A 27,867-nucleotide genomic window follows, 5' to 3' on the forward strand; every position below is an offset into this window, starting at 1 on the left:
ACCCCATCTCCCTCAGGCGTCAGCAGCCTCACAGCACTCACTGGCTCCTCAGGGCAGCATCCACAAGCACTAAAAATCCACAAATTGTGTCCAAAATCTGCTCTTCAATATCCAATCTAATCAACCAGGGTGGATGAGGTCTTGGGAAGAACTGTTCCTGAAGAATCCCAGTGGAAGGACAAGTCCAGGCAGCCTGACCCTCACCTCCAGGAGCACACAGACAATTAATTCATTTCCACCTGGATATTCTGTCACACATAAGGAATAAGGACCAGACCACCAGCTCTTTAAGTAGTTTTATAAAAGTATTTGACTTACTGAGATACTGTTACAGTTACCTGAGTATTTGAAATTACAATGCAAGGAAATATCGACAATGAATTTCAGTACAGTATTTTACAATCCAGTGCTGCTGATCCCAGTTTCTACATGAGTTCACTAGAGCACATATACACAAACAGTGATTCTTGGAGAAAATTAAAAGACACCACAAAAAAGGGGGCTGGAGATACCAATATAACAGAGTTGAGATTACAAATCCAGTGCAGCATGTAGTAAAATAAAATTTTTAAAAAACCCAAAAAAACCCCTAACCCCCCCAAACAATTTTTTATTTTTCTCAAAATAATAAAAAAGGTTGTTTTGTTTAAAGACAAGCAACTGGATTAAAAAAACCCCAAACTTCCATACTAGATCAGATAAAGAATGTATTTACTGTGCATGTCATTAGTAAATGAACAGTTCCTGAGCTACTTGTAGCAATAAGGCTTTGTTAATTCTCAGTATTTAATTTTCTCATGGCATTCTCATGAAGGAAAATTCTAAATAAAATTTCTTTTAATACTTGGTAATCAGGATCAACTGACAGTTGCATATGAATGTACATTTGTGACATACTATGAATTTATGCAGCTCAGGTAGCTAAAACAGTTGAAGCAATGGGAGACAAATTAATTAATCTCTGCTGAAAATCTCACTTGTAAATCCAATCCACAAAAACCTGTTATCTGGGATAGCAGCTGCTCTGGGCTCATCCCTGTATTGCTTCACCAGATCCCCAGAAAGAACTGAAAAGTGCACCAGTGGCTTGTATAATTCCTTTTAACTTATACACAACATGCTGTAAAAATTTAACAGATTTGTTAGTATTCACAAGTCAAATGCCTAAGGAATCTAAACTTGTGCCTTCAGAAATATTGTCAATGTAATGCTGTAAAGCTGCTTTAATTTTTTTCTATTTGGCCAAATCCAATGTTTCACTGATTATTTTCCCCCCTCAATGAATTCTTTATTTGCAATATTTTAAAATCATATCTGGTGCTTGGAATATCCAGCCCCCTTTCTCCCATCCTGGTACAGCAGAAAAGACATATAAACATGCCATTTAAATTAAAGAAACAATGGAATAAGTGGAATCCTGGACATCAAAAATATATACAAGCAGGTATGTTTTTCCTGAACTAAACATTTCAACCATAAAAATATTCAACAGCCAAACCCTATAGAACTAGGGCTAAGGCTATTTCAATTATAACTACTCTTTATTTTAAAAATATAGGGCTGACAGCCTTTTGGGTGATATTTATACATGAACAATAGTTCTAGGTTCCCTACACGAATTGTAAAGCAATATGCAGAACATAGACTATTTTTCATAGCTTAACCTTGCATTATCTTGCTTAATTTAATCTCTCTTGTAAATATGTTAGATAACTACATTTCACTGTAAGAATTAATATAAACAGAAAATATATATAAGGCGTTTATTTTTTCTCATGAGCTGTATACTGTCATAGATCCAAATATTGTGGAAGTTGGCAATTCTCCTCCCAGTTACACCTGAAGGTGAATTCTCACCATCAATGAAACTTTAAATGAGGGGCATTTCTGTATCATCAGCACCTCTCCCCAGGCTTTCCTTCAATTAAGCCTGATAAGTCCCACCCTCCTGCCTTCCCAAAGCATTTATCACTGAGCCCTGACACACTTGTGAAGTCAGCTAAAACCTGTAGTGTCTTGGTTCTTAGGCCAGAATCAGTTTTTCCCTCTTGCAGTTTAGATGGATAAGACAGCAGTTTAGATGGAAAGACTCTTTTCCAGACTGAATGTTCCATGTTTCACTTTCCCACTGTCCTGTTTCAGCTCTGTTATCTGAAAGAGTCTTAAACGCAGCTCCTGCCCCAGTGCTCTGAGCTGCAGGTTTGCTTTACTATGTGCTACATGTTATTTCAAGTGTCACATCTCTCACTGTGGCTACAGCTCATTTCACTGGTGTCTGACTTCCTCCCTTCGGGGGAAGGGAAAGGGCTGACCAGACCCAAAAAGTGCATTCAGTCTAAAGGAGCAGTAAAATGCAAAATGCTATTGTAAACCAGAAAAGAATTAACAGATTCTAAAAGGAAATAGCAGATGTTAATTCAACAGGACCTTGCTACAAAAGTTACTAGCTGTAAGAAGCTTAGGGTGAATTAGCTTAGAAACCTCCCCAAAAACTTGAGTTTCAAACTTTATAGAACTATTTACTGACGCTCCAGCTTCCCAAAAACCTGTAATCCGTGTCTGAACTTTCTAATCCTCTTGGCCTCAGCCAGGCTCACACATCAGTTCATCCACAGAAATGATGAGTAGGATCATTTTTTCAATCCAGTTGTTTTGTGCTTCTTCCTGAGAGCCAAGCGAACTCTTCGGAGCAAAGTGACTGCAACATGTAGGAAAAACACCGAGGGTAATGTCCATTAACACTGCTGACAAACAGCCTGCAAACAGGAACCTCAATGGAATCAGTGCAATCCCAGCTGGGCTTGTCTTTTGCAAAACAAATGAAGTACCACAGTGTTAATATTGATTTCAAAGTTAAAACATGTTACACAGCAAGAGCTCAGAACCCTTCAGAGGGCACAGAGCAGTGTTCCAACAACTTTGGGCAGGTGTCTCTTTTGCTGACAGGAGCAGGATTGGGATAAACCAAAGCAAAGCTATGCCCTGGATTTGTGCCACAGTTTGACATCCCCTTAACAGCAGCTTCAGTCCAGCTGGCACGTGAGCAGACTCCAGGCAAGGAAAAACAGTCTGGCCACACTTGAGTTAGAAAAAGGAGCTTAAGGATTGGAGCTGCTCACGGCATGGAGGGGGATCCAGGCTGGCTCTGACACTGCTGTTAGGAGGCATAGGATGCTGCTGCAGCATTGCAGCTACCAATGAACTTCCCAGTGCATCAGTAGCAAAAATGCTACTAAAAAGGAAAGACAAAACTATTGTTAAAAATCTGTCAGTCATTAAGGACACATTCTAATTAATGAATGGTAAAACAAAGCAGAGCCCAAAGCTGTATCAAACCTCTACTTCGGCCATTAGTCTCTTGTAGCCACATCGGATTGCGCATTTGATTTCTGAAAGTGCTCAGTAGAAATCCAGAGTTAAGGTGGATAACCTCAGGATAACATCCATTTATTTACACATTAGTACTGTTAAATAAATCCAAGTCATGTCTACTTTACAATGAAGTGTGCAACAAGCAGAAGAAGTGAAGCACATACATCGTGTTGGGTTCACATTCTTCAAGGTGCAAATTTCAGCTACTCTTGACCAAATCCTTCTGTTTCTTCAATTGCAAATAACAGCTTTTCCTTCAACTGCTCATAATTTTTATATGGTGGAAGGTCTAAGCGATTGAAACTGCAAAATAAAAAAAAAATTATGTACCAAGGAAGAATTTAATAGGAACAAAAAATCCATTATGAATATGGGTGATTAGAATTTTTGCTGTGGAGATTGATACTGGGATTTATACCCTGAGAAAAGCTGATTACTGATATAAATGTATTTGTGAGGGCAGAGGTTAGTATTCATTCAAGTGCTGATACAGTGATAGTTTTCATTAACTTTTCCTAGTTGGAGGAAAACCAACCTCTAGGTGGTTAATTAGAGTCATCATTTTCAATTTGTGTGGTTTTGCCTACCCAAAGAAAAGAGGAGAAATGATCTTTTCTCTGGGAGTGTGTGAATGTGGCTATTTTACTAAGGAGTGCAGTGATAAAAGATAGTCCCAACCTAGTTAGATACTACAGGTAATGACTTTAATTGTTCAGTAATACATTACACAAATCCATGGAATTCCCAGTGGAATCTATTCCATGCCACAAGAGCTTTTCAGAAGTTCAGCTATCATTTAACAACAGAGTTCACTGGTGTAATTTGTGTTTGCTTCCACAGAGTCTCAACCATTTCAGCATATTACCCATTTACTAAAATGTCACAGCAGACTGTGGTCACCAAAACCAGACAAATAGCAATATTCTGATTTGTTATGTACTCACCAGGTATGACTTCTGGGTAACCAGTTTTCCTTTCCAACTTTTTCGATACAGAATTTTTGGGGTCCATTGCTCCCTGTAACAAATTCCAATAGACAAGGCATAGTCCAGCTACCTTTCTATCACTGTAACACACCTGAAGCATGCAAGGCTTAAATAAAGACAGGATTACACTTATTTGCACAGAGAAGGGACATTTGTCTCACTCTACAGCTCTGCTTGGATCAAAGTCTACATGTGGAGAAATGCATCAATCTGAAGTGAATTTAAACTGCAATAAATAGGTGTAAACATTCCTTCCATCTCTTTCCATCATAGCTCAAGTAGATGCATGGCTTACAAAACAGCATTTAATATAAAACTCATTAAAAATGCCATAAATATATAATTAGGTTCTTTTTAGAAGTGTATCTCCTGCATTAGAAGGGTTATTAATACATACCCATGAGGTCAGCAAATCCTCCCACTGGCAATCTGCAAGTTCCAGTCACAAACTGCAAGAGTCTCATCCTCTTCTCATTATCTATTTCTTTCACAAACTGAAAAACAGTAATGGAAATAAACATTTAGGGATTGATTCAAACTTCAGATATTTACATCATCACCATCCACAGATGAACAGTAATGCTGGGAACAGCTGGGTTAGCAGTAACAGTTTCTATCTGCACTCTGCAGGTGTGCTCAGTGTTCTGACCACTGTTCAATGAGCTGTGCTCTCTAGCTTCTGGTCTGAGGATAGAGCAAAATCTGCAAACCTGCCAGAACCACACAATCTGCCTGCTGGTCCTGGTGTAGTGCCTGTAGATGGTGTGTCTCTGCCAGTCATTCAGGTCAATTTCTTGCATTCCACAGAGAAGCACCTTTGGGGCAGAAAAAGGGAAATAAGCAGAGGAGTACAAATTTCCACTTTCCTTCTGTGACCTCACACACAGCAAAAGAGAACAACTGGACCCCTCCCCTTAGCAGCATCTGCAAAAATAGTGCACAAGGTTTTAATTTTAAACTTCATTCAAAACTTCTATAAACAACAACTGATGATGAAGTGGTTCAAAGACTGGTTCATGAAGTGTATTTGGAGAGGTAACAAATTAGAGAGCATCTCTGTTGTGAAAAATGGAGTAATTCTTTGCAATTTTAGGAATAAATTCTCCCCTGTGAGGGTGGGGAGGGCCTGGCACAGGGTGCCCAGAGCAGCTGTGGCTGCCCCTGGATCCCTGGAAGTGTCCAAGGCCAGGCTGGACAGGGCTGGGAGCACCCTGGGACAGTGGAAGGTGTCTTTGCATATGGAAGGGAGCTGGAACAAGATTATTTAAGATCCCAATCCAAACCATTCTGCGATTCTATTCAAGCCAGTTCATCTTTGCCCAGCCATACAATTCTTCACTAGGGATGGGATATTTTGCTTTGATGGCTTTACTTTTCAAACTGAACAGATGATTCAGAAAGTGTAACTTTGAGTGATCAAACCCAAACCAAGAACTTGGCTCAATCTATATGCAACCATCCATTGCATATCTGGCTTTATCTCTCAGTCTGTCAAGTTACTCATTCTTTGAACACAGGCAAATCAAAGAATCACAAAAACAAAGTAAGAAATTTCTGCTGACAGAATCTTGGCATTTAGAAACATCTAAGTTGGCTGCTAAGAGCAAAGTTAAGGAAAACACATTAATCTAATACTATTCCATGAAGTTTCCCCCATATTCCCTATAAAACAGTTGTCAGCCTCAATGAGTTCTGCTCTTCAGATGTACTGACTGGAGTTTATTTTATGTGTAATGACTAGGATCCAGTAATAGCCAAGCAATCCTTTACCTCCAGTTCCTTTGCATCAAAATACTGCAAATACTGTTGTGGCAGTATTTCATTGAAGCCTTCAAAGAAAGCCTGTGTCTGCTCCTCAACACCTCGGGACAGTCTCCATTCTGCCACTAGCCTGGAAAAGAAGACACACCAAGATCATTTAAATGGCTCATGCTAACCCCAAGTCCACATCTTTACCTATTTTGAGATGAACTGTAAGCTAAGTTAAAAAAAAACATGGAAAGTCTGGAAAGTTCTGGGGATAGAGCACCATATAATTTTATCAGCAGCCTTTACTCTTTGCAAATGATTGCATTTTTTCTCTAAATTACCCTAAGTGTTCAACTGTTCTGCTACAGAAGTATTTTGGACTCAAAGAGGAGGCAGCATCTCTTCACTGATTACATTAATGAGAGCACAGCAGTCCTGAGGTGTTTGAAGGTTTTGTCTGATATTCTCCCCAGAAATCTCAGTTGTTATCCATGACAAGGTAAAAAACAAGTCAAGTTGTACTGGTGAAGAGCAGCAGGACTGCCAGCTTACCAAGCAGTGACTATGTCCATTTGGAAAGTTCCATATTTGTTTCTGTTAATCATGAAACTTTGCTCTGTGGCAGAAACTCCACTCTCCATTAATAAAATGGTGAAAAGCAGGCAGGAGACCCGGAGAACCTGAACCCAGGGAGAAGCAGATATTATGCTGAATTCAAGCCTAACCTATCAGGAGCACTGGATTCTAAAGGAGAGGTGGCTACTTCTCATTTTAGTCCTAGAAACTTGGGGGACTTGAAGCAGGACTTGGAGTAAGGCAAAAGAATCTGAATGAAACTGTAATCCAAGCTCTCCCTGGGTTCCTAGGAACTAGAGAAGAATGATTTCCTGCAGATCCTCCCTCCTGCCAAATGCCAGCATGTTTCTGGTGCAAGCACCACCTCTTTTGTGAATCACTGAAATGTCTGCAGATTTCTCATGCAGATGAAAACAGAACCCATTCCCAACTCCCTCCCCCTGCCCATGGAAAAGCCTTCACAGAACACATTGTAACAAAGAGGAAAATTCTCCATGATTCAGTTTAGTTTGGGCCTGCAATGTGTGACAGCTCTTTTTGCAAGCACATCCTCCAAGCTTTTATGTTGAAGTTCACACCTTAAATCAGAGCTGCTGTAGTGCTGCACACTGAGGAAAAAGGGGATATTTCAGGACAAAGCAGGTCACTGTTCACACGTTTATTCCTTAATCACTCTTATGCTCCTTCACTCTAAATCTACTGCTTTAAAACATTTTGGTGCTGCAAATATGATCTTTATGACAATACAACCTATGACATCATTCAAAACACTGTTACAACTACAAGACCAGTTCACATAAAACTAATAGCAATTCCAAGTATCTTTGAAAAATGACAATCTTCACAATAAACCCAAAAAGGTTCTCAAAAAAACCCCAACAAAAAAACAACCTCTCAAAACCCCACATGAACCAGAAATGGCTGGCTAGAACATCAGCAGGCTATAAAGCAATATAATTACAGTAATAAACAGATGTAACATTTCATTAAATATATGACAGCCACAACTCTTGTCATGGTATTCTGCAAAACTGAGATAACTCTAGGAAAAAAAAGTGGACTTTCTTCTAATCATGATCTTTAGGAAAAGTGGATTTTAGAAACTTATTTCTATCAATATTCCTCTTTCAAATATGGGATCCAAACACTTGCCACTTGTTGCCAGCATCAGCAATTTCTCAGCAATGCTTTAGATGACACAGACAGTCTTTTGTTGCTAGAACTCAAAAGAAAGAAAATGAGTATTTTAAAGTCTTCACTTATTCTTACCTGATGTAGTCTTCTTTATTTTCTTCTGTGACCAGAATGTTGCTACCATTTGGCTTCAAATCATGGCTTTTGATTTCACCTAGTATTTCTTTATCAACAGAAAAAAACATTTCCAAGCCACATTCTTCAATATCATTCTCTCTGGAAGGCAAAAAAATACAGTTTTAAATAACTGTGTTGAGAACTTGCACACAACAGAGGAGATGGGTATGAAGAACCTAAAGGTAGAAGGTTTGGAGTTAAATAGTCAAGATAAGGAAATGTTCTTTTCACAGTAATTATGGCCTTGCCAGAAGTCCTGGAGTTTATGCTTTTGGAAAGTGAAGAACGGCCCATACAGAGGTTTTGATGATGGTTTTCCTCCAAAATCAAGTGCAAAGTCCAGATATTTATCCTGACCCATAACACAGCAATGCCAGTCTTGAAAACGTGGCTGTGGTTTATTGAGCCCCATGATGCAACTGCACTTCTGAACTTCATCTTTCCAAAATATACAGTACTGCATGAAACCTTGGGTGAGGAGGGAAGGCTTCAGATGAAAGGCTGATTTTATTTCATCATCCATCCCTTTTAAAATGAAAGTTACACACTCTAGCTCAGTTTGGGCACTGAGGTTTGGCAGGTGACCTCTAAAAGTCTCCTTCCAAACTCAGCCAGTCTCTGAAATCCTCAGACTTGTGGGAATGAGAAAAACAGTCCCCTGATACAAGTGCCAAGGAATGCTTCCTGCAAAGTTATAAAATTTCCTTTTTTGTGAGGAACAAAATTATGTCTGTCCTGACAGCCATGGCTCTTCTCCCCTGCAAATGGGCAGTCCTTTCCTCAGGGGTACCTCAAGCAGCACTACAGAAAAGCAGGCCCAGTACACTGAAGTTTGGCTCTGGACTGAGAGGACTCTGCAGCCCTTGGAGTTCTGAAGCCTTTTCTCCAATTTTCACATCCTTAAGTGATTTTTCAAAGGGGCAAAGCCTTTTCTGCACTCCAGCCTAGATCTCTATCACTACAGAAATGGCTTTGAATTAAAATGAAGGCACATTAGCAGCACATCCATGGAGTACAGGACATACTATTCTGAAAATCCAACAAAATTCTTATCTCAATTCTTACACATCTCATGCTGCTTTCTCTGCTCCTCAGTATTTAATATGAACCTTCCATGAATCACCACTACAGATGAAAATCTTGGCTTTTCTATTTAGTTTTGCATTTCAAAACCCAATCTATTCTCACACCTTCTATGAAGTTTTCAAACCGTGTTAAGAACTATTCTTGGTGTGATTCCTAAGTGAAATGTTTTGTCTGTAGTCACAAGAAAGCCTAATTTTTCTGCAAAATTGGTTTTATTGTAGCTGAAGAAAAAAGGTTACTCAGTTTGCCTTTTTCTTCTAATATATTCGTTAATATTTTTAACTGAAAGAAAAAAAAATCTGTGTTACTGAAATAAATGGTGCATATCTACCACAGATTAAAAGATGTGGCATCCTCCTATGAAAACATCAGTACAAAATTACAATGCTTTAGATTGAAGGGGCTTTAAAAATTATTTCTTAAAATATCTGTAATACATAATTCCAAAATAATTGCCATCTAGATACTCCACATCCTTTTTACTTGCTAGTCTCTGGAGAGGAATTTGCAAAAAGAGTGGAAGAGGAGGACTCCACAAGAGCAGGGACAGAGAGGTGCCTGAGCATGCAGACATGGAAGGCTGCAGGTAGAAATGGTCTGGAATCATTAAACTTGGGGCAAAAATACCAGGACAGCCAGAACTTCTTTAAAGCATTAAATCTTCAATATCAATCTTGAAGTCAAATTGCAAGTGTGACTAACAGAAGAACTGTGTGGTAGTAAATAATAAACTACATTTGTTACCTTCATGTTCTTGTAGCACTACACATTCTGTTTTCTAACTAAACCAGTACTAGAGAAACATTAAATGGGTATTTCCTGATTTCTTTTAATCAGTTATCTGAAAAATCTCAGTCAAATTTACTCAAGTCATTTTATTTGTAACCACATTCAACACTGCCAGATCTGTATGTTTAACTGGAATTAGTAACAGCCAATAATAACACAACACAAGATGCTGCACAGAATATTCAATGAACCAGAAAAGCTCTGCATGAACAAATCATTCTTTGTGTATCTAAACTCACAGTAAAAATTCCATACTGCTCTGCGGTGTTAGATTATGTTCTTCTGTGGGGTTGTTAGTAAGAGATTTACATCTACTTCCTGGCAGAAGTGAAAACCAAAAACATTGTATTGCTATTTCAAGAACAAAACAAAGCCAAACTCACTTTACCCAGATGAGAGAGTTGTAAAACTCTGGGTCAACAGATTCTAAATCCTTGAGTCCTACTGCCTTGTTTAGGATACGTTTATAGAATGGCAGAGAGAAACCAGTGTCAATGAACTTCCCATGGAACAAAGCCTGAGGAACACAAAAACAGACAAAATAATGCAAAGGATGCTTCAGTTCTTAATATGACAACATTCTGTTCTGTGTGCCCATGAAATCTGACAGTCAAAGAATTAAACCAACTCGAGTACCATCACTGTCAATATGCTGAAGTAGCTTATACCAACAGGAGTTATAGCCAAAATACCTGATACTGTCAGCTCAAACATGGATTTTTATCATTACCCATCTGATGGCACAGTATTTACTTACAGGAAAATTACAGGACAGATCTGTTTCCTGCTTTAGGACATACCATGGCAATGAACCTCCCGATGAATCTGAAGTATTTCAGGTGGTCTGGGTTGATGTAAGAGGCTGGGTTTATCTGTAAGCAGTAGTTATCTTTCCCTGCATATTCAAACAGGCAATACATGGGGTTCAAGACTTCGTGTGACAACAGAAAGAACCACTCCCTGAAATCATACAAACAATAAAAACACATTTCAGAATAAATCACAGCAGAAATTACTGTAGCTAACTCATGTTGACTCAGGCTCTTGTTGGGCCTCCTTTCCCAGAGAGCAGCTGACCTACACTGACACCAAAGGGAAACTACAGCAAATTACAAATTAAAATGCAAAGTTGCAATGATACACTACTGTCAGTGGCTTGGATAAAACGCACTCTTATCTAACTGAGCACATAACAAGTGTACCCCTGATCTAAACATCCAGGGCTGGGAAAGCCAATTAACATATGCACTGCTCAGTTACATTCCAGTCAAGACTTTGTATTTAAATGTAGATTTCTGTTCACTTTTTCAATAAACTCTACTTTGACATTAACAGTTGGGTCAAAGGGTGACTTTAATTCAGTAAATTGCATCTCTTTAATCATGGAGATGATTAAGTAACTCCTAATGCTAACTGAAAATCATTTTACATAGTTTTAAGACATGCAAACATCTGGCAGAACTGCCTTCCTCAGACGTTCCAAGCTAAGGAATAAACTTCACTCCTATTGTGAAAGCACTGCAGTAAGTACTCTGGGGAAGCCTTCACATCACCACCAGCAGAACAAGTTATTATCTGCCATTTCAGTGTAGTTTACCTTGCCACACCTCCATAATCTAAACCTTCTTCACCAGGGAAAATAACCCATAAACGTCTCCGGAGATCCTGAGGGCTGAAGCTCATTATCTTAGTGAAAGAAAAACAATCAATTATTTTTAAGAAAACAGCTATAAGCACTGGTTAGAATTATTACTATTTTCTAACAAGCATTTAATAATTTGGAAAAATTTTAATCAGGGTCTACAGACCTTAACAAAACCTTAATATTTTAACCTTAGGTCTAGAGAGATTAGTAAGAATTTCACTCCTAATAATGCAAATAGAATTAATAATTTTTGTGTAAAAAAAAAAATCATTTCAAGACAACCAGACTCAGATCAACTTAATATATTGTTTGTATGTAGACCATGCTAGTACAACACATTGTGATGAAATGTGCATAAACATAAGCACAACACAAAAACATCCTGAGAATGGGCTGCTGCTCTGCCCCAGCAGTCTCCTCAAAATCAACTCAGATTTTAAATCATTCTGAGGGGGAAAAAAACCAAAATCACCTTTGTCAGATAAATCAGTGCCAGAACAACATATATTAGCATGATCTTGTAAGTGTGAATGCAGCCTATTAAATTAGTATTTTTTTGTTAGTCTAACTTAAAGTAACAATAGCAAGATATCAAAGGTTCAAAAATGACATGTGAGAATAAATTTAATAGCACTACTTTTCATACCATTACTCCCATGTTTTAACACAATACCTGCTGAAATGAGTCCTCAAATAATGTTTTCCTGCTCACTGTGATCTTTATATGCTGTGGCATTGCAAGTTGCTGAAAGGAAATTTTTTAGATGTGAAGGGTACAATCACTTAAAGTTCCCACCACTCAGTTTGGACTGCTATTTGCTGTATACATTAAAAAGTACAGTTCAATTCCATCAATCAATATAAAACAAATCCAGCAATCAAGGTATCTAAATTGTCATTTAATCCAAGAATAAATTGGTTCCAATACTGCTATCTACAGTGACATGAATACACCTCCAGATGCTGCTTAGAATAGGTTAAACATTGCACTCCTAAAGATACTGGAGAACATGAAGATCAATAACATGTCCCAGCTGAGGAAGGCTTTCTACCCCAGAATTGATGAGACACATGAAGAACCTCTCCTATAAGAAAAGGCTGAAACAATTGGGATTGTTCAGCCTGGAGAAACTTCAGGGTGACCTAACTGTGGCCTTCAGTACCTGGAAGGCACCAATAAGAAAGATGGAGAGAGACTATTGACAAAGGCCTGGACAGGACACAGGGAATGGCTTCCCACTGCCAGAGGCAGGGTTAAGAGGGATATTGGATATTGGGAAGGAATTCCCAGCACCTGTGAGGATGGGCAGGCCCTGGCACAGGGTGCCCAGAGCATCTGCGGTTGCCCCTGGATCTCTGGAAGTGTCCAAGGCCAGGTTGGACAGGGCTTGGAGCACCCTGGCCTAGTGGAAGGTGTCCCTGCCCATGGCAGAGGGTTGGAATGAGATGATCTTTAAGGTCCTTTACAACTCAAACCATTCTGTGATTCTATTAATTTAATAAAAATTAAAATATTCAGGCTCTACTGCACACAATTCCAAGTGAAAAATGAGGCTAGTCTCTGCACTATTTTCAAAGGACAATTCAGTTACTCTTGAAAACTGGAACATTGAAACCAAAAACTTTTTCCCTAAACATCAAGTTACTTCATCTCTTGATATAAGGAGCTTAGAGGCCCAAGACTGACACACTGAATTTGATATGATGTTAGAGCACCCTATGTGCACCACAGCATATTCCTCAGTGCTTAGACATATCTGTTGTGTTGCAAATGCCCTGCCTTTCCTGCCAGAAGTGGGTATTCATATAGAAAGCAGATGTTGTATTAACTCTAAAAAAACTGTGCCTCCATATATTCCTGTATTAACTGCAGCAAGACAATGCTATTCAGAAACCCACCACTTAAAAAAAAAAGTAGGGAAATTGATGTTTTCCCTTATTCTAAAACATTTTAAAGCCAAAAGTTACATCACTTTAAAGCTTACATGAGATTATACATTTCCTGCATTTACTCCCTCTTAATTTAACTCACTTTTAACTTTAGAGTAGTTTGATTCCCTTTACTGGAAGGCACCGAAGAAGACATTGAAAGCGTGTAAACAAAACCAAAATGCAAGCAAATATTGCAAAAAAAAGAATCCATACCTGACACCAGAATCTGAAATAATGGACCTTGGCCTTGAAATCACGCACATAAGCTATCTGGGGTCCATTGTCTCTGCAAACAAAAGGAAGAAAATAATGAATTTCCAAGTGGTTTTGTAACTGAAGTAAAAGCCTGCAGATGTATTAGTTATACAGCTGTATGGTCTAGCTGGCTATCTAGTCACATTTTTTTATTTTGGGGTGTAATTTCATGTTTTTAAACTAAAAAGAAAAATCTTTCTTTGTAAACTGTGGAATGCTTAACAGTACATTTAAAACACTACCTGAACATAACTGTAAAAAAAGATTCTAACAATAAAGAAGGGACGACATTCAGTTAACTTGGGAGGTAAATTCTGGTTTCAACTTCATTCTGGTTCCTAAAAAAAAAAAATCAGAAAAAGAAGAGGTTGGGTCTCTTTTAAAAAGAGATGGAAGGGATTTGGTCATCAACAAAACAGATGCAGCTCCTCTACTACTCTCAAATCTCACACATTACATGGCAAGAAAGATTCTGCAGTGTTTAGAACTCTGGCTTCTTCAGGGACTTTCAGTGAATGGAAAATCCCAGGTAATTAAGAAGCACTGCTCCATGTAAACCTTCCTGCCTAATAATGTAGTAAGAAGCAAAAAATAAATATTTAAAAAATACTTTTAAAATGACGTGTGCTAAACTTGACTTTTGAAACCTTAGTAAAATGTTAAGAACACTTACAGAGCAGACTTGCCCGTGCGGGGATCGATGTATGTAGTAGTTCTTCTATTGTGATCCACAAAATAGGGAATTCCATCCACAGTAAATCGCATTTCCCAGCCCTCTGGCAAGGGCTTCTCATTTAACTGACTATGGATACAAGAAAATACATGGTAACCAATCAACTGAATCCATTATGTCAATGGAGTAATACCTGACACAGTAAACATCTTGGAAAATCTAGAAAGTCTAGAGATTGAGAAAGTTTTTCTTTGGATTTATTTTAGCTTCCTCCCCCCCTTCCAAAATTTGCAGTCAGCTCTCAACTAGGCCAAAAGTATTCTCATTTGCTTGCAATACCTTAAATCAAGGCATGAAAAAACCTGAAGGGAAAAGTGTAAGTAAGGTTTATTGTTTCCTTCACAAACACCTTAAGGGAAAAGTGTAAGTAAGGTTTATTGTTTCCTTCACAAACAACAGAATTCTATCTTCTAACTATGAGGTTTTTACTCAAAAACTGATATAATTTTAATAAACAGTTTTTGGTACCTCATGAATAATCACAGGAGCCAAAAATGTTTCAGAATGCCAAATTAAAAGAAAATGCCAATCCTGATAATGTAAAATTTTTTGCTAATTTTTTCCAACTCAGTTTTGCTGTATATAAAGTAGATCTCAATATATCTGGAAGATCTGAGTGGTATCACTGTGAAGTGCTCCCCAGTGGCTTCCCTCCATAAATACCATGTCCTGACTGTGCAGCCCAAACATTCTGTTGCTGGGCTGCTCCAAGAGTAATTTCTCTCCACAGCTGCAGAGGTGAGTGGCTCTAGCTGTGACCCCTCTCACACAGCTTTGGCTGTGCCCCTTCCCCTCCTTCAGGGAGGACAGGTGAAGTTGCTTCACCAAACAGACATCTTCAGCTCAAGCAGCAGTTAGGATTGAACACACTTCACCCTCAACTACCTGCCTCCATTCCTTACCTCAAAGACTGCAGTGACAGAGCTCAAAATAAAATAAACAGAACTCTTGTGTTTCTAGTAGTGCCTCAAGTTCTATGTCTCCTTTATTCCTCCTTTTTCAAAGAGGTGTGAGGAAAGGTCTCCTATCCATTCCCAGATGTGCCCAAGGCCAAGTTGGATGGGGCTTGGAGCACCCTGGGATAGTGGAAAGTGTCCCTGCCCATGGCAGAAGGGTGGAACAAGATGGGCTTTAAAGTCCCTTCTTCCAATCCAAACTATTCTGGGATTCTGTGACTGTGTGGGAAACAACCAAAGTCTTACTCTAGACTCTGCACCATCCCATCATCATACAAAGGAAATCTTTTCTTCCTCTTATGACACAAATGTTTAGACAAATGTAAATGATTACTTATGAAAAGCAGAGGCTTTTCTACTGAGGAATGAGTTCATTGCTTACTGTTGACCAAGGCTTTCCTGGCAGCTGTAGGATGACACAGTAATATTGCAACAGTTTCCATTTGGCCAATGTCTCAACGTTTTATCGAGCTCTCTGATGTTTGCATAGCACAATCCATGCCTCACCTGTGGGCAGCAATTCTTGGCTCACTCTACTCTCCCTTACTTGGCTACATTTTAATTTAATTTACATTTTCATCATACATGCAGCTTCAGCTGATTTCTTACCCCTGACTCCTGGGGTCTTCCCACTGAGTGATTCGTGTGTTGTGATTGACAAAATACACTCTGCCATTGCTGTCAGTTCTCTTTTCTGAAAAGATGTAAAAGGAGAACAAATTCAATTCCCTCTTTAATTTATTGCTGAGACTACATCAAATATACAATATAATTCACCAGATTCAGCCTCTCCTGCTCTCAGGTTTCTCTGTACCTCCTCTGATCCAACATATTTTCACTTTCATTGACGTTACTCCTTACTATATAATTTATTTTTCAATTGTAGGAGAAATTAATTGGAAACTGAAAACTGTGAGCTGTTTTGTCCACAGGAAACTTCAGCTGTGTCAAATGTTGTGATGTGACTGACAAGCAACACAGAAAGCAAACACAGAGGAGGGAACAGATATACACAGAAGTATACAGAAGGTACAAAGGGGCTTCAAGTTCAATTCATAGCAGGGAATAAAACACAGTCAAATGCAGTTTCCAAGAAAAGCCATTTATATTTTCTCTCAGATGAACCATGGGCATACACTGCCAATGAGAAATGCCATGACTTGTTCCTCTGTACCATTCTGCAGCTCTTCACACCATTTTTATTTAGTGTTGCAAGACAAACAAATTACAAAAATGGATCAAAATCTGACTACCACAGCTCAAAAGCTTCAGTTTCCAAGAGAAGCCTGTAAACAGGCATTTGCCTGTGAGCCTGACAGCAGAATTCCACATGATGTGGAGACTCAGTTTGCCATCTCCGGGGCACTGCCAGCCTAAAGACCTTTCTGTGAAATGTTATATATAATGTATCTAAGCACAAGAGTGGGGAACAATTTCACGGCACAAAGTTGCAGCAATACCAGGATTAAAATCCAAATAGTTCTGTTTGAAAAGCAGATGAAGCCAAAAACTCAGGTCCAACTCTGCCAAGTAATTACTTGCTCCAAATTCCACAAGAGAATTCTGAGAGCTTTGCCTACCTATCATAAAACTTGAATTTTCATATCTGCTTCACAGTCACACCAGAAAGCAGTTTTACACTTCTATTTTTATTACACCCTGCCAAAATTTGTATTAATTGTAAATTCTCAGCCCTGTAAAGTACAAGAACAAATTTATTCCAGGGAGAGGGCCAAATAAGGAAGCAGTTGTCACTATAAAAAACATTTTCAGATCAACAAAACTCTTCAAGAGTTTTCTTGGAGTGAGACTTTAGAAGTTTGATTTAGAGAGGATTTGGAGCCTGATTTCGCAGGAACAGGATGGTGGGGGGGAATGAAAAAGTCTCAAAAGGATGAGTGTTAAAGCAGCTATTACACTAGTTACCAGTGGAGTAAACCAGAACACTTTATAGCTTCTAAACCACTTAGAAATAGCATAGCCTAGTCAGGTTTCTGTTTTGATAGCACATTTAATTAGATCTGATTTTAAACTATTTTAAATGTAGATTTTCAAAATTTAATTTTCAAAAACTAGCTTAGAAGAGCTGACAAATAATTTGGCAGAAGTATGCTTTAATGTTTAATTACATTGCATTACAAAACACATTCAAGTTAGTCTTACCCCATCCATGTGGCAGAGGGCCAAGAGGATCAAACTCTTTGTTCTGTGTGGATGAAAAATCCTGGTTCTGCAAGTCACACGAACAAATGAGGCATTAATGACTAGTCATTTGCTTTCCAGATGTTCTACCATAGCCATCCTGAATTATTGAAGTAAATGCATTTCTGTTAATGTTACACATAAGCAAGGATGCCAACTCTTTCTTTTCCTCCACAGAGAAGGCCCATTTTACTGACCTTGGCATGCTTAATTAACTACAGTGCCAAGAAATAATTATTCTTTGTTAGTACCCCTGCCTAGGCAGGAGGAAATTAGTACAGCAACACCCAAAGCAATCAGAACCTTCATTCCTGCAGTCAGTACAGTTCTCCCTACCACCACTTATAGGCTCCATTTTATTCTCACATGTACAGCAAATCAGAACCTCCATCACTCTTGATGACCATGAGTAGCATGAGTTGGAGTGATCTAATGTCTGCTATTCATCAGAGACAAATAATGGAGTAAAAACGCTGGAAGGATTATTTTCAATTTCCCTGCTCTCCTAACATTCATTGTGCATAATTTCTTTTACCCGGAGCAGAAATGCATTGCTTACCTCCCGTGTGTTTGGCCAGGGTAATACAAGATACAATACAAATACATCAGCTTATTACTAAGCTGTAGTTTGAGGCTTATCAATATTGTACATCAATTTTATCCAGGCTTTATCAATATTGTACACCAATTTTATCCAAGAAGCCCTATACTGAGGTGACAACTAAACCCCATGTGCTGACTGGAAGGAGATGAACTAACATTACAATGAGCCCTCCCTGCCACACAGAGACATTATCATAAACCATAACAGTCTGCTGCCTTTATGGGGACAGGTGACCCACAGGCATGCCCAAACCCCAAAAACCACCCTAACCCTCAGTCACCCAGGTCCTCCTTACCCCATAAATGAACCTCTGGTTGAACTGCTGCATGGCTCCCTGGAGCTGGCTGCGCTGGAGCTGCCACTGCTCGTAATTGCGGACGGACTCCAGCGTCGGCCGCTGCCACGTCGTGGTTCTGGTGAAGTGGTCAACGTAATAAATCCTGCCCATGTTGTCAACCCGGCGCTCCCAGCTGTGGGGGAAAACACAAGCCACAGCTGTCAAGAGCTGGCAATTTAATTTAAGGCTCAGAGGAACCTGGAGGCCAGTGTGGTGGAAGGGAGCAGAAAGCATGGGCTCACCAGCAGCTTTTTTCTCCTTGTACTCTCTGCTAAAATTATACAAGAGCTAGACTTTTTTTATGAGAATCACTTTTATTTGTTGCATACTATACAAAGTCAGACCCATTCAATTTATTGTGTTTTCAGGGTTTTTTGAAATAGTTGTCAAGAGCTGTCTAGACCACTGTCCATACTGTGCTGGCATCACCGCAGTTATCCCAGCCAGCAGGTCTCTCCTAAAACACAGCAAACCCTCTGACATTTTAAGCTATTCAACACAAGACTTCCTCACACTCTGATCTGACAGAAAAGAAAGGTGGCATGGGGTTTGGTATTTTGTTTTGATTTTCTTTGGTTTTTTTTTTTCTAATTTTCAGTTCATATGAGATCAGTACTACTTAGAAAACTTGAAAGAAAACATTCCTATTCTAAGTAAGCTTAAGCAATATAAAAATTCATCTGCTGAAAAAGTTCAAAATAACTTGAAACATGACAGGTGGGCTCCATTTATGAGACTGCCAGTTTTTGTTCTTCAATAACATGTTCTCTGTACCATCCCATGTTTTCACTTTGTAATTCTTTACAGTGTGCAACCCATTTGAGAATGAAGAAGTGCAACAGAACAACTCTTATGCTTTTCTTGTATTGTTAAAAAATAAGAAACAGCAACTGTGAGCTAACATCACTAGCTGTTCTGATGCCAAGAGCTAGAGAAGTTTAATAACAAAAGTTGGTTTCTATGTGCATAATAAATTGGCAGCTGGGAGCCCTGAGACAAGATCAAAGGCCTGCAAACAGTAACCTCAAGATAAGAGGTAACCAAGAGCATTGCTGCTCAAGCTGATAGTTACACCTCAATGCCAAAATACTTTTCTGTGGTTTTTGTTCCCTTTTACTCTGGGGGTGTCTACTGTCTTTAACTGAAATCTGTTTCTTGGTCAGTAAAGATGCACTTGCCTCATCTTTGACAGGAAATTCAGATTTGGCTCTTTTTGACATTCAGCTCTTTTCCATATGCATTCCTTGGAGAGAACCCAGAGGAACTGGGTTCACATTTCTGCTCTCAAATATTTGTTCCAGCTTTAGCAAACTGTCAGGCAATTAATTCCTGAAAACCCCAGACATGTGAGATGATTGTATGGCTCACCTTGGAGGAAGAGGCTCTGGCCGATCCCACGTTGTTCTTTTTTCAACATGATCCACGTAGTACACTCGACCATGCTGGTCTACTCTTTGCTCCCAACTGAAAATAGATTAAAAAGTTTAATCTTCCTCCAGATCAAACTACTCTAACCATGCATCTCATCTACAGTTTAAAGATGAGAAACATCTGTTTTCATAAAATGCTTATTTCTAAACAAAATGCTTCAAACTAACCCTTGGCTCATGAGATGCACCAGAACATTGTGCAGCACATAATGGTACCATTCATATTAACAGTGATTCTATGCCAACTAAAATAAAAAAATCATTGTACATGACCCCTTTCTGGGAAACAGAAGCTCAAATTCATGCCTAGGTGTAAAATTTTACCAAAATTTTGTATTCAATATCAAGTGTATCAATAAGCTATTGAACAGAATCAACTACAGAAAATAATCATCTTTTAGAGTAGCATTAATCCAATATATGCACATTTTTCAGTGATCAAGTATATGCAGAGATCACCATAAGGGCATTGGTCACATTTTCTGCACATGCAGTATTTGGGATAATGACTTATCCCTGTATCAATTACATTTGCATCAATTACATTTGCATGAAATGTAACATCACGGGGGAAAAAAAAAAGCTATTTGCCATTTCTGTTGAAGTCAAAATTGTAAAGGAACAACTGCTGTTTTCAAGACCACTTCTTTATTCCCATTGTCCTGTGAGGTAATTCAGACCGCTCCTACCTTGTGCTTCCACTACCTGCAAAACAAGGCAGGTAATTCACCAACTTCACCATTCACATTGGGAAGCTTTTGATTTCCCTCACTCAGAGAGTCTTGAAATGTTTTTCCCGCTGTTGTTTTTTTTAAGTTGAGAGCTTTGAGGCAAGAGGTTAACCATCTGACAAATTCCATAGGTACCCAAAGTACAGCAGCATGTCCACACTACTCTCAGGAGCTGCAGTATGAAATCCAAACCTTCAGGACTGCAATAGCAGCTTTTCTTCTACTTATCTGTACCAATATTTTCCTACCTGAGTTTATTTTAATTTAAAGACAATAAGCTGCCACACTATTTTAAACCTATGTTCCACTGACATGGGAACATATGGTAAGTATCAGAATTCTTTCTTTGAATGCTTGAAGATCAACCATACAAAACAGTTATAAACCCTCCAAATTCATATTGGGGGATTTTTGTCAGGCAGCAGAAGACAGATGTTATCTATGGTTTCTTACACCTACTGTAAGTAAAATAAAGTAAAACCAGAGAAGTCAGCTCACATGGGGAGAAAGAAGTCATTAAACCCATACCCAGGTGGAAGAGGCCCTTGGCTGACTGTAGTAAGAGCCTGAGGTGAAGGATTTACTGGCTGCACTTGTCTGGACACTGGAGGAGTGGTGAGTGCAGGAGTGGCAGGAGCTGTGCTGGCGGCTGCTGCTCCCTCAGGGCTCTGCTCTGAAGGTGTATTTGAGGCTGTACCTGCCAGTGATCCTGCACTGGCCCCATCGCTTTCTGTGGATGTGGATGAAGGACCATTTGCACTTGCTATGATGTCAGAGAGAGAAGAGAAAAAGCCTTTAACTGACATTTATCACCAATGTATTGTAGAAGTTACACATTACACAAAAGCAAACCTGCCAGAACTGCTGTTTCCACAGCCACACTTTATAGCTCAAACAAAAACTGAACAGCAATTCTATCTCACTGCAAAAATGCTTTCATCCAAAAACTACCATAAACAGCATTGTGGTATTTCTGATAAATATTTATTTTGTCTGCATTCTGTAAACATTAAATGATGATAAAAAACTACTTCTTTGTACTAATGAATTAATTATTTTCCATTTATTATTTGGAATAATAATTTAAGTGATGATAAGCATAAATTTTTCAAGAGGAGATTTGATATTGCATGGAAAGTTACAATCACAATGGGAAGGGAACACAGACATTCTTTAAATGCTTTCAGTTTTATCTTAATGCCATTTGGTGGGTGGGGTTAGAAGTTGAACAAAGGTCAAGTCTCATTAATTAACTGCACTGGATTAATCTTTTAAAGTAATTACTGTATTGCAGGGCCCATCCAGATCCAGCATTTATCAATTGTAATAATGAGACTAGAGAAACACTGCATTGTATGGGGGTAAAGGAATTACCTCAAAAATATCAAGTAACTTTTCAGAATGAGTGGCCTTCAGGTAGTTTTTAAATAGCTAGATTAAAAAAAAATCTATGCATTTCAGCAGATAATGAATGTTTTTAAGTGCTGCAGCTTCACAGAATCTAACTGCAATTGTAGAAACCAGTAACTTTTATCTCAGAATGCAGTATTATTATCAACTTGAGGCAATTCTGTGAGCCTTCAGTGGATTTCATGTCACCCTCAGTGGATGCTTCAGTGCAGCATCAGCAGCACTCGTGTTCCCCTGGTCCCAGCTCCACTCTGTGTAGCACCATCACTGACTGCCACCACCCCTGAGCAGACGTGGAAACAAGAAATTTCCAGTGACAGGAACAATGACTAAACAACTTGTACCAAATGCAAGCTAAAAAATTCTCCTTCAGAAGCGACCCGCCAAAGAATTGACCATCCAAAGTGCAGTTAAACACCAGGAGCAGAAAGAGTTTTGTTCACTCAAGGAGTGCCCAGCCCAAGGACGTACCGGCGACCGACGGGGGTCTGCGGGGAGTGGGGGGCGGGGGCCTGGCAGGCCTGGGGGGTCTGGCAGGTTTGCAGGTCCCATTTGTGAGCAACGGAGAGTCACTGCCATTAACAGTCTTGTTTTCACTGGAAGCAGCATCCTCACAGTTTTCAAGGCCATTTGAGTTAGTCCTTTTGCAGGAAAAGACACAGAGAAGTGTTCTAGTAGTGCACAGGTGATATGAAACTTTGCAAATCATAGAATCATGGAAGAGTTTGGGTTAGGACAGGTCCAGCCCCCTTCCACTAGACCAGGTTGCTCCAAGCCCCATCCAGCCTGGCCTGGGACACTTTCAGGGGGGTTGAAAAGACACGTGAAAGGCACTAGAGTGCAACAGTTACAACTAGGTGAGATTTGTAACACTCACAATAATTCCAAGTATCTATACATCTGTATAAACACACTCAGAGTTTATCTCCTGAGGTACTTGAAACCTCAGTCGATAGAAAGGTGGTGAAATAGATGTACATAACATCTGGCATCAAAATCTCCTCTTTCATTTCCCAATTTGATACACTTGCCCTTAGGTCCAGGCTCTGGATTTTGCTGCTCAGCTATTTCTGCCCATGAATCCCTAATGAGATGAGAAGCTAACACCTGAGAACAGCCTGTGTGCCTTTGCTCCACAGGGCTGGCATATGCTCAGAACACACAAAATGTTACAAATTTTAAAAATCTTACTAATGCATACATATTTTTCCCTCTAAACTCAATTCTGGAACAGGCTGGAAAATTTAGCATTAAAGTTTTGACTAGCAGCTATGAATATAAACTGCTCAACCTTACAAGACTTAAGAAACTACACAGCAGTACTGACCCATGCTGTGCTGTTCACTTACACCTAGCAGAATATTATTCTGATACATTTGAATCTCCTTAGGCAGAGTTGGAAGTACCTACATCTTTAGTTAAAAGCATTTTCAGAATATGCTGGGCAAAACAAAAAGGTTGTCAACTAAAATTCTAGTGGATTTACAGGTCAAACACCTAAGCCATCACACATGAAGGAAGTTTCAACCCAGTACCTTGAAAATTACATTCCTTCAAATGTACACAAACTAAAACTCAGCAGGTAAGGCCAAGTAAATCCCAAGTTGTAAAGGACCAAGTTGTTGATTTAACCTCAGTATCATAGTCAAACACTTTTGCTCTATACCAGGCATCGTGCATGTAATTCATGCTACACCAACTGCAAAATAAATGGGTCCAAATCATTAGTGATCTCAAATCTGTAGGAGGCTTAGCCCCAGTTTTTCAACCATTTCCCCTTGTTCTTTCACATCATGCCCTTGTAGAAAGTCACTTTCCTGATCATTTACATGATCCTCACAATGACCAGTAAAAGCCCCCTGGTTGATACCAAAACTGAATCATTATTATTGTTATTATTCTATAATATTCAGGTGTTCTGAATATCCAGACATCTAAAAATTCATTCAAACAAAAAGAAAACAGAAAAAAACCAAACTTTCAAGGGAAGACATAGCCAAGAATCAAAACTACTGAAAAAAGTGAAATTTAGCTTGGTTACTCCAGATGTCATCCTGAGTGCTATGTCTTGTACAGATCCTTAAAATACTCATAGTACTGGGAACTAATTAAAGTAACATGGAACTAATTAAAGTAACATGGTTGGGCACACTCTTATCCTACCAGGCAGCAAGATTCATAATCCGGTATCAGCCTTAGCACACTGTAAGTGCCAGACAGATTTTGGGATCTTCTTAACAAAGCTAAATATAATTCTGATACCTCCATACTATAAAACAAACCAGTGTGAAAACAACCAGTGCCATTTGTTTTGGGGGTTTTAAAATATATATTTTACTTTGGGTAATCACTAGGAGAAGGATGAGGAGCACAAAGGGAAAACACAAAAAGATCAGTCAGGTATGGAGGCAAAACTGCAGCCAGACAATGGAGCAGAGCAACGGTTCAGTATTTTTGTTTTGGGCATGCTCAGATCTTAACAGATACTGCTGCAGGGCATATTCATAAATTTTTCATTGTCTTCTTTACAAAACACACAATTCCTCTCTTTCAAAACTGTGAACACTAAAAGACAGAATAAAAAAAAAAAAAAAAAAGAGAGAGGAAAAAGGTCTTACCGTGTATCACTCCTTGCTCTGGAGCTTTCACTCTGTGTAGGACCTTAAATACCAGGAAGAAAAAGACAACAGAAGCATCAGCAACACTCTGAATCATTTCCAAGGAAAGGAACAGCCTTTAATGCTCACACTTCTTTCAAGTGTGGAGGTGAGACACTATGTGCTGCTTATCTGCTGGGTTTCAAAGCTGTATATATTTTGCATGTCTCTATTTGTGTGTGTCAATACAATTTTTTTAAACCACTATCACTGTAATACTTCCACCTTATGGAAGACATAACAGGACATTTGACTGGGTGAATGTTCCCAAACACACACACTGTCTTTCTAGCAGTATAAAACAGTGCTCATTCTTTTAAGTGAAGCTGGCTTTTCACTCTCTCAGTGATGGCAGGCAGAGCAGAAAGGACAAAAACTTCACTGGAATCTCCTCTCTGGTTGGCTGGGGCCTTTGTTTACTGGGCTCTCTAGCCCAGACCCTTCCCTTCTCAGTAAATTATTGAACATAAAGGCATTGAAGCAGGTACAAAATATGGCTGTACTCCAAAAGCATTGCAGCAGCTCAGCCTAGATTTGCAAATGTTTTGCAACTGCTTATTCAGCCAGCTTAGAAGTATTTGCCTTTTGTGCCAGCATTTGCAAACCTTGGATATGCAGCACAGAACTGTTCATTCATGTAGGTAGCACCAATACTTTATTTCCATAGAGTTGAACAAATGTCATTAGTAAAGAAATCAGTTTTCAGTTCTGATGGGAACTGTGGACAGATCTAGGCCAAAGACAAGGATGTAGCCACAGAAAGGTTTAGGATAATGAGCTGTTAGTGGACTGTGCATGGAAGGAATTAAATCCCAGCAAGAGAAAACTTAAAAGTAACTCCATAAACAATGTGTTTGCCTGAAGTGCCTTCAGCCTGTACATTGTGCTAGACAACTTTAACATTTAACTCCTTCCTCATGTGCTCCAGTCCCCTGATTATCTGAGAACCTTCTGCTGAGCTTGGGGCTTGCTGTGTTGTGCCCAACCCTGTACTCAATTCCACTACCTGCATGGCTTTTCCCACCTTTTTCTCAGTAGCTGAACTTTGGGAAATGCAAGAAAGCACAGATGAAAATCAAGTATTGCATAAAAGGAAAATTTGGTACTTTCACTAGATATTTCTATCCCTATATCTCAGCCCCACTCTGTAAGTCCCACAAAATCCCACCATCTGGCTTTTATTTACAAACAGAATTCCACACAGTCTGCGCAATTGATCCTTTTAACAAAATGCAAAGAAAACGGACTAAAAGCTCTAAGAAATATGGCCACAGTATTTGTGTATTAATTCCATTTTTCTATGATACTCAAGATGAAATTTCAAAGCAAATTTCAAAAAAATTCGATTTTTCTATGATACTCAAGATGAAATTTCAAAATTTCCTCTAGGACTTTAACACCCCCCCAGCCCAGAAAGCTAGAACTTGCCAATTAAATGTCCAGCTGGTCACTACTGCAGACAATGTCTCTTGTTGCTTTCTAGGAAAACAACTCTTACCTAGTTCTACTTCTCAATGTACAGTATTTCAGAAATGCTCCACTGTCCTGCTCCAAGGGAATTAAAATTACCTTTTTATTTTACTATATTAGATATTTTACATGAAATCAAGTTTTCAGTTTAAAAATCTGTACACACCAACGAAACAGAAAGTGAATCCCTCTCTGCAGCTCTCCACCACAGGGAAATAAATCTATGAATATGCTTAAATGAGCTATTTTAAGAAAGATTAATATAAATTCATGTCTTCTAGTAAGCAGAATATTTATTACTAGGATGATGACGAGATCAAACCAACTTTGCATTTTTCTGTTTACGACATTAAAATTCAGGGAAGCTAGAGACCTTCATTAACATTAGGGAACACTGGATAAAAGTTTGTCAAGTTCAGAAAATAAAGATGCTGATCTGGTTTTTGTTGCAATGAGGCTGAAGGTCTGCCCTGTGAACTATGACTCCACCTCAAAAATGCATGAGATTTCTGACCTCTATAAACAGAGTTACAGAAATTGCTGTTATTGTGCTTATTTCAAGATTGTGTTAAAGCTTCTCCAAAAAAGGGGCTTTGCATAGCAGATAAATGTAGATTTGGACTTAAAGTTACTTACTTCTTGTACTTGAGGCTTCCCCATTGGTCAGGAGCTCGGGGTCGACCTGCATCCCATCCAGACAGACTGACAGATCTCCCACCACCTCTGCTGGCTCCCTGTCACCAACGAGGTGCAACGTCACCACTACCTGCTCCACTGGAGAAGAAAAAAGAACAAAGGGAGCTTATCTTACTGCATGAGAAAAAAGGGCCTTTTATTCAAGAAGCCAATTGCAAACCTCAGGGATCAAGGGGGGAAAAAAACCCAACAACCCCCAGACCTACAGCTCTACCTCTCCGTTATTTTTTTGTGTGGTAAAACTGAGCATTTTCATACATCATTAGAAAGTTATTGTTTCTACAAAAAGGGCAAAACTGGAGCATAATCTTGTTGCTGCCTAGAAAGGATTATCATGACGGCAGAGATTGACTCTCACATTTCCACAGCAATTAATGCACCTGCCCTAAATATAGAGTAAGGAAGTGTAATTCCCTTTCAGAGCAGATACAACTTCTGTCTTCTGACAAAAAAGCTTCACTTTTACCTAATGACACCCAGATTCACATTCAGAATGTGAACATTTTCCATCATATCCCCAGACCAATGGAATATTCAGTTTTCAGTGAAACAGAACTGCAAATAAGCATTCCTGCTGAAATGTTTGAAACAAATTCCAGTGAGCTCCAACAGGTGCCTGGTGTGAGACAACAAATGCACTGATCCACAGGGATTTTCACCCAGATTCAGCAGGGCAGACTGCCAGGAGAGCAGCTCTCACTGCTGTCAGCATTCTCCATCTGCAACACCCATGTGTGACAGTTGGGAAGCCAACGCTTCCTTAAAGGACAGAACAAAAGCAGGACAGCACAGAGCTCTGTGCTGCAGCCCCCTGAGAGCTGGAATGGGTCTGCAGAATTCTGTATTTCTCCTTCAAGCTGTCCAGGATGCATATACTGCCCAAAGCCTAATTAAATCCAAGATTAATAATACAACATACCCCTGTAGCACTATTTAGAAC

General features: G+C 39.2%; 1 protein-coding gene across 4 annotated transcripts in view; it reads right to left on the reverse strand.

The window, feature by feature from the left end:
• Nucleotides 1-284: 284 nt before the first annotated feature.
• Nucleotides 285-27,867, reverse strand: part of ITCH (itchy E3 ubiquitin protein ligase) — a 57,936-nt gene continuing 30,353 nt past the window's right edge. For 2 of the 4 annotated variants that reach the window (XM_063172138.1, XM_063172140.1), the window contains 20 exons: nucleotides 26,868-27,005; nucleotides 24,723-24,765; nucleotides 22,576-22,745; nucleotides 21,223-21,457; nucleotides 19,902-19,997; nucleotides 18,492-18,666; nucleotides 17,554-17,620; nucleotides 16,000-16,084; nucleotides 14,375-14,503; nucleotides 13,660-13,732; nucleotides 12,188-12,259; nucleotides 11,467-11,555; nucleotides 10,670-10,829; nucleotides 10,253-10,386; nucleotides 7,953-8,093; nucleotides 6,129-6,249; nucleotides 5,069-5,173; nucleotides 4,756-4,852; nucleotides 4,317-4,389; nucleotides 285-3,675 (listed from right to left, as the gene is read on the reverse strand). In XM_063172138.1, coding sequence (XP_063028208.1) covers nucleotides 3,576-3,675; nucleotides 4,317-4,389; nucleotides 4,756-4,852; nucleotides 5,069-5,173; nucleotides 6,129-6,249; nucleotides 7,953-8,093; nucleotides 10,253-10,386; nucleotides 10,670-10,829; nucleotides 11,467-11,555; nucleotides 12,188-12,259; nucleotides 13,660-13,732; nucleotides 14,375-14,503; nucleotides 16,000-16,084; nucleotides 17,554-17,620; nucleotides 18,492-18,666; nucleotides 19,902-19,997; nucleotides 21,223-21,457; nucleotides 22,576-22,745; nucleotides 24,723-24,765; nucleotides 26,868-27,005 — 2,303 coding nt within the window. In that variant the 3' untranslated portion in view covers nucleotides 285-3,575. The remainder of the gene's footprint in view (nucleotides 3,676-4,316; nucleotides 4,390-4,755; nucleotides 4,853-5,068; nucleotides 5,174-6,128; nucleotides 6,250-7,952; nucleotides 8,094-10,252; nucleotides 10,387-10,669; nucleotides 10,830-11,466; nucleotides 11,556-12,187; nucleotides 12,260-13,659; nucleotides 13,733-14,374; nucleotides 14,504-15,999; nucleotides 16,085-17,553; nucleotides 17,621-18,491; nucleotides 18,667-19,901; nucleotides 19,998-21,222; nucleotides 21,458-22,575; nucleotides 22,746-24,722; nucleotides 24,766-26,867; nucleotides 27,006-27,867) is intronic. The other 2 variants (XM_063172139.1, XM_063172141.1) reach the window with 2 other exon arrangements.

Source organism: Melospiza melodia, chromosome 19 (assembly GCF_035770615.1).
Source record: "Melospiza melodia melodia isolate bMelMel2 chromosome 19, bMelMel2.pri, whole genome shotgun sequence".
Taxonomy (NCBI): Eukaryota; Metazoa; Chordata; class Aves; order Passeriformes; family Passerellidae; genus Melospiza; species Melospiza melodia.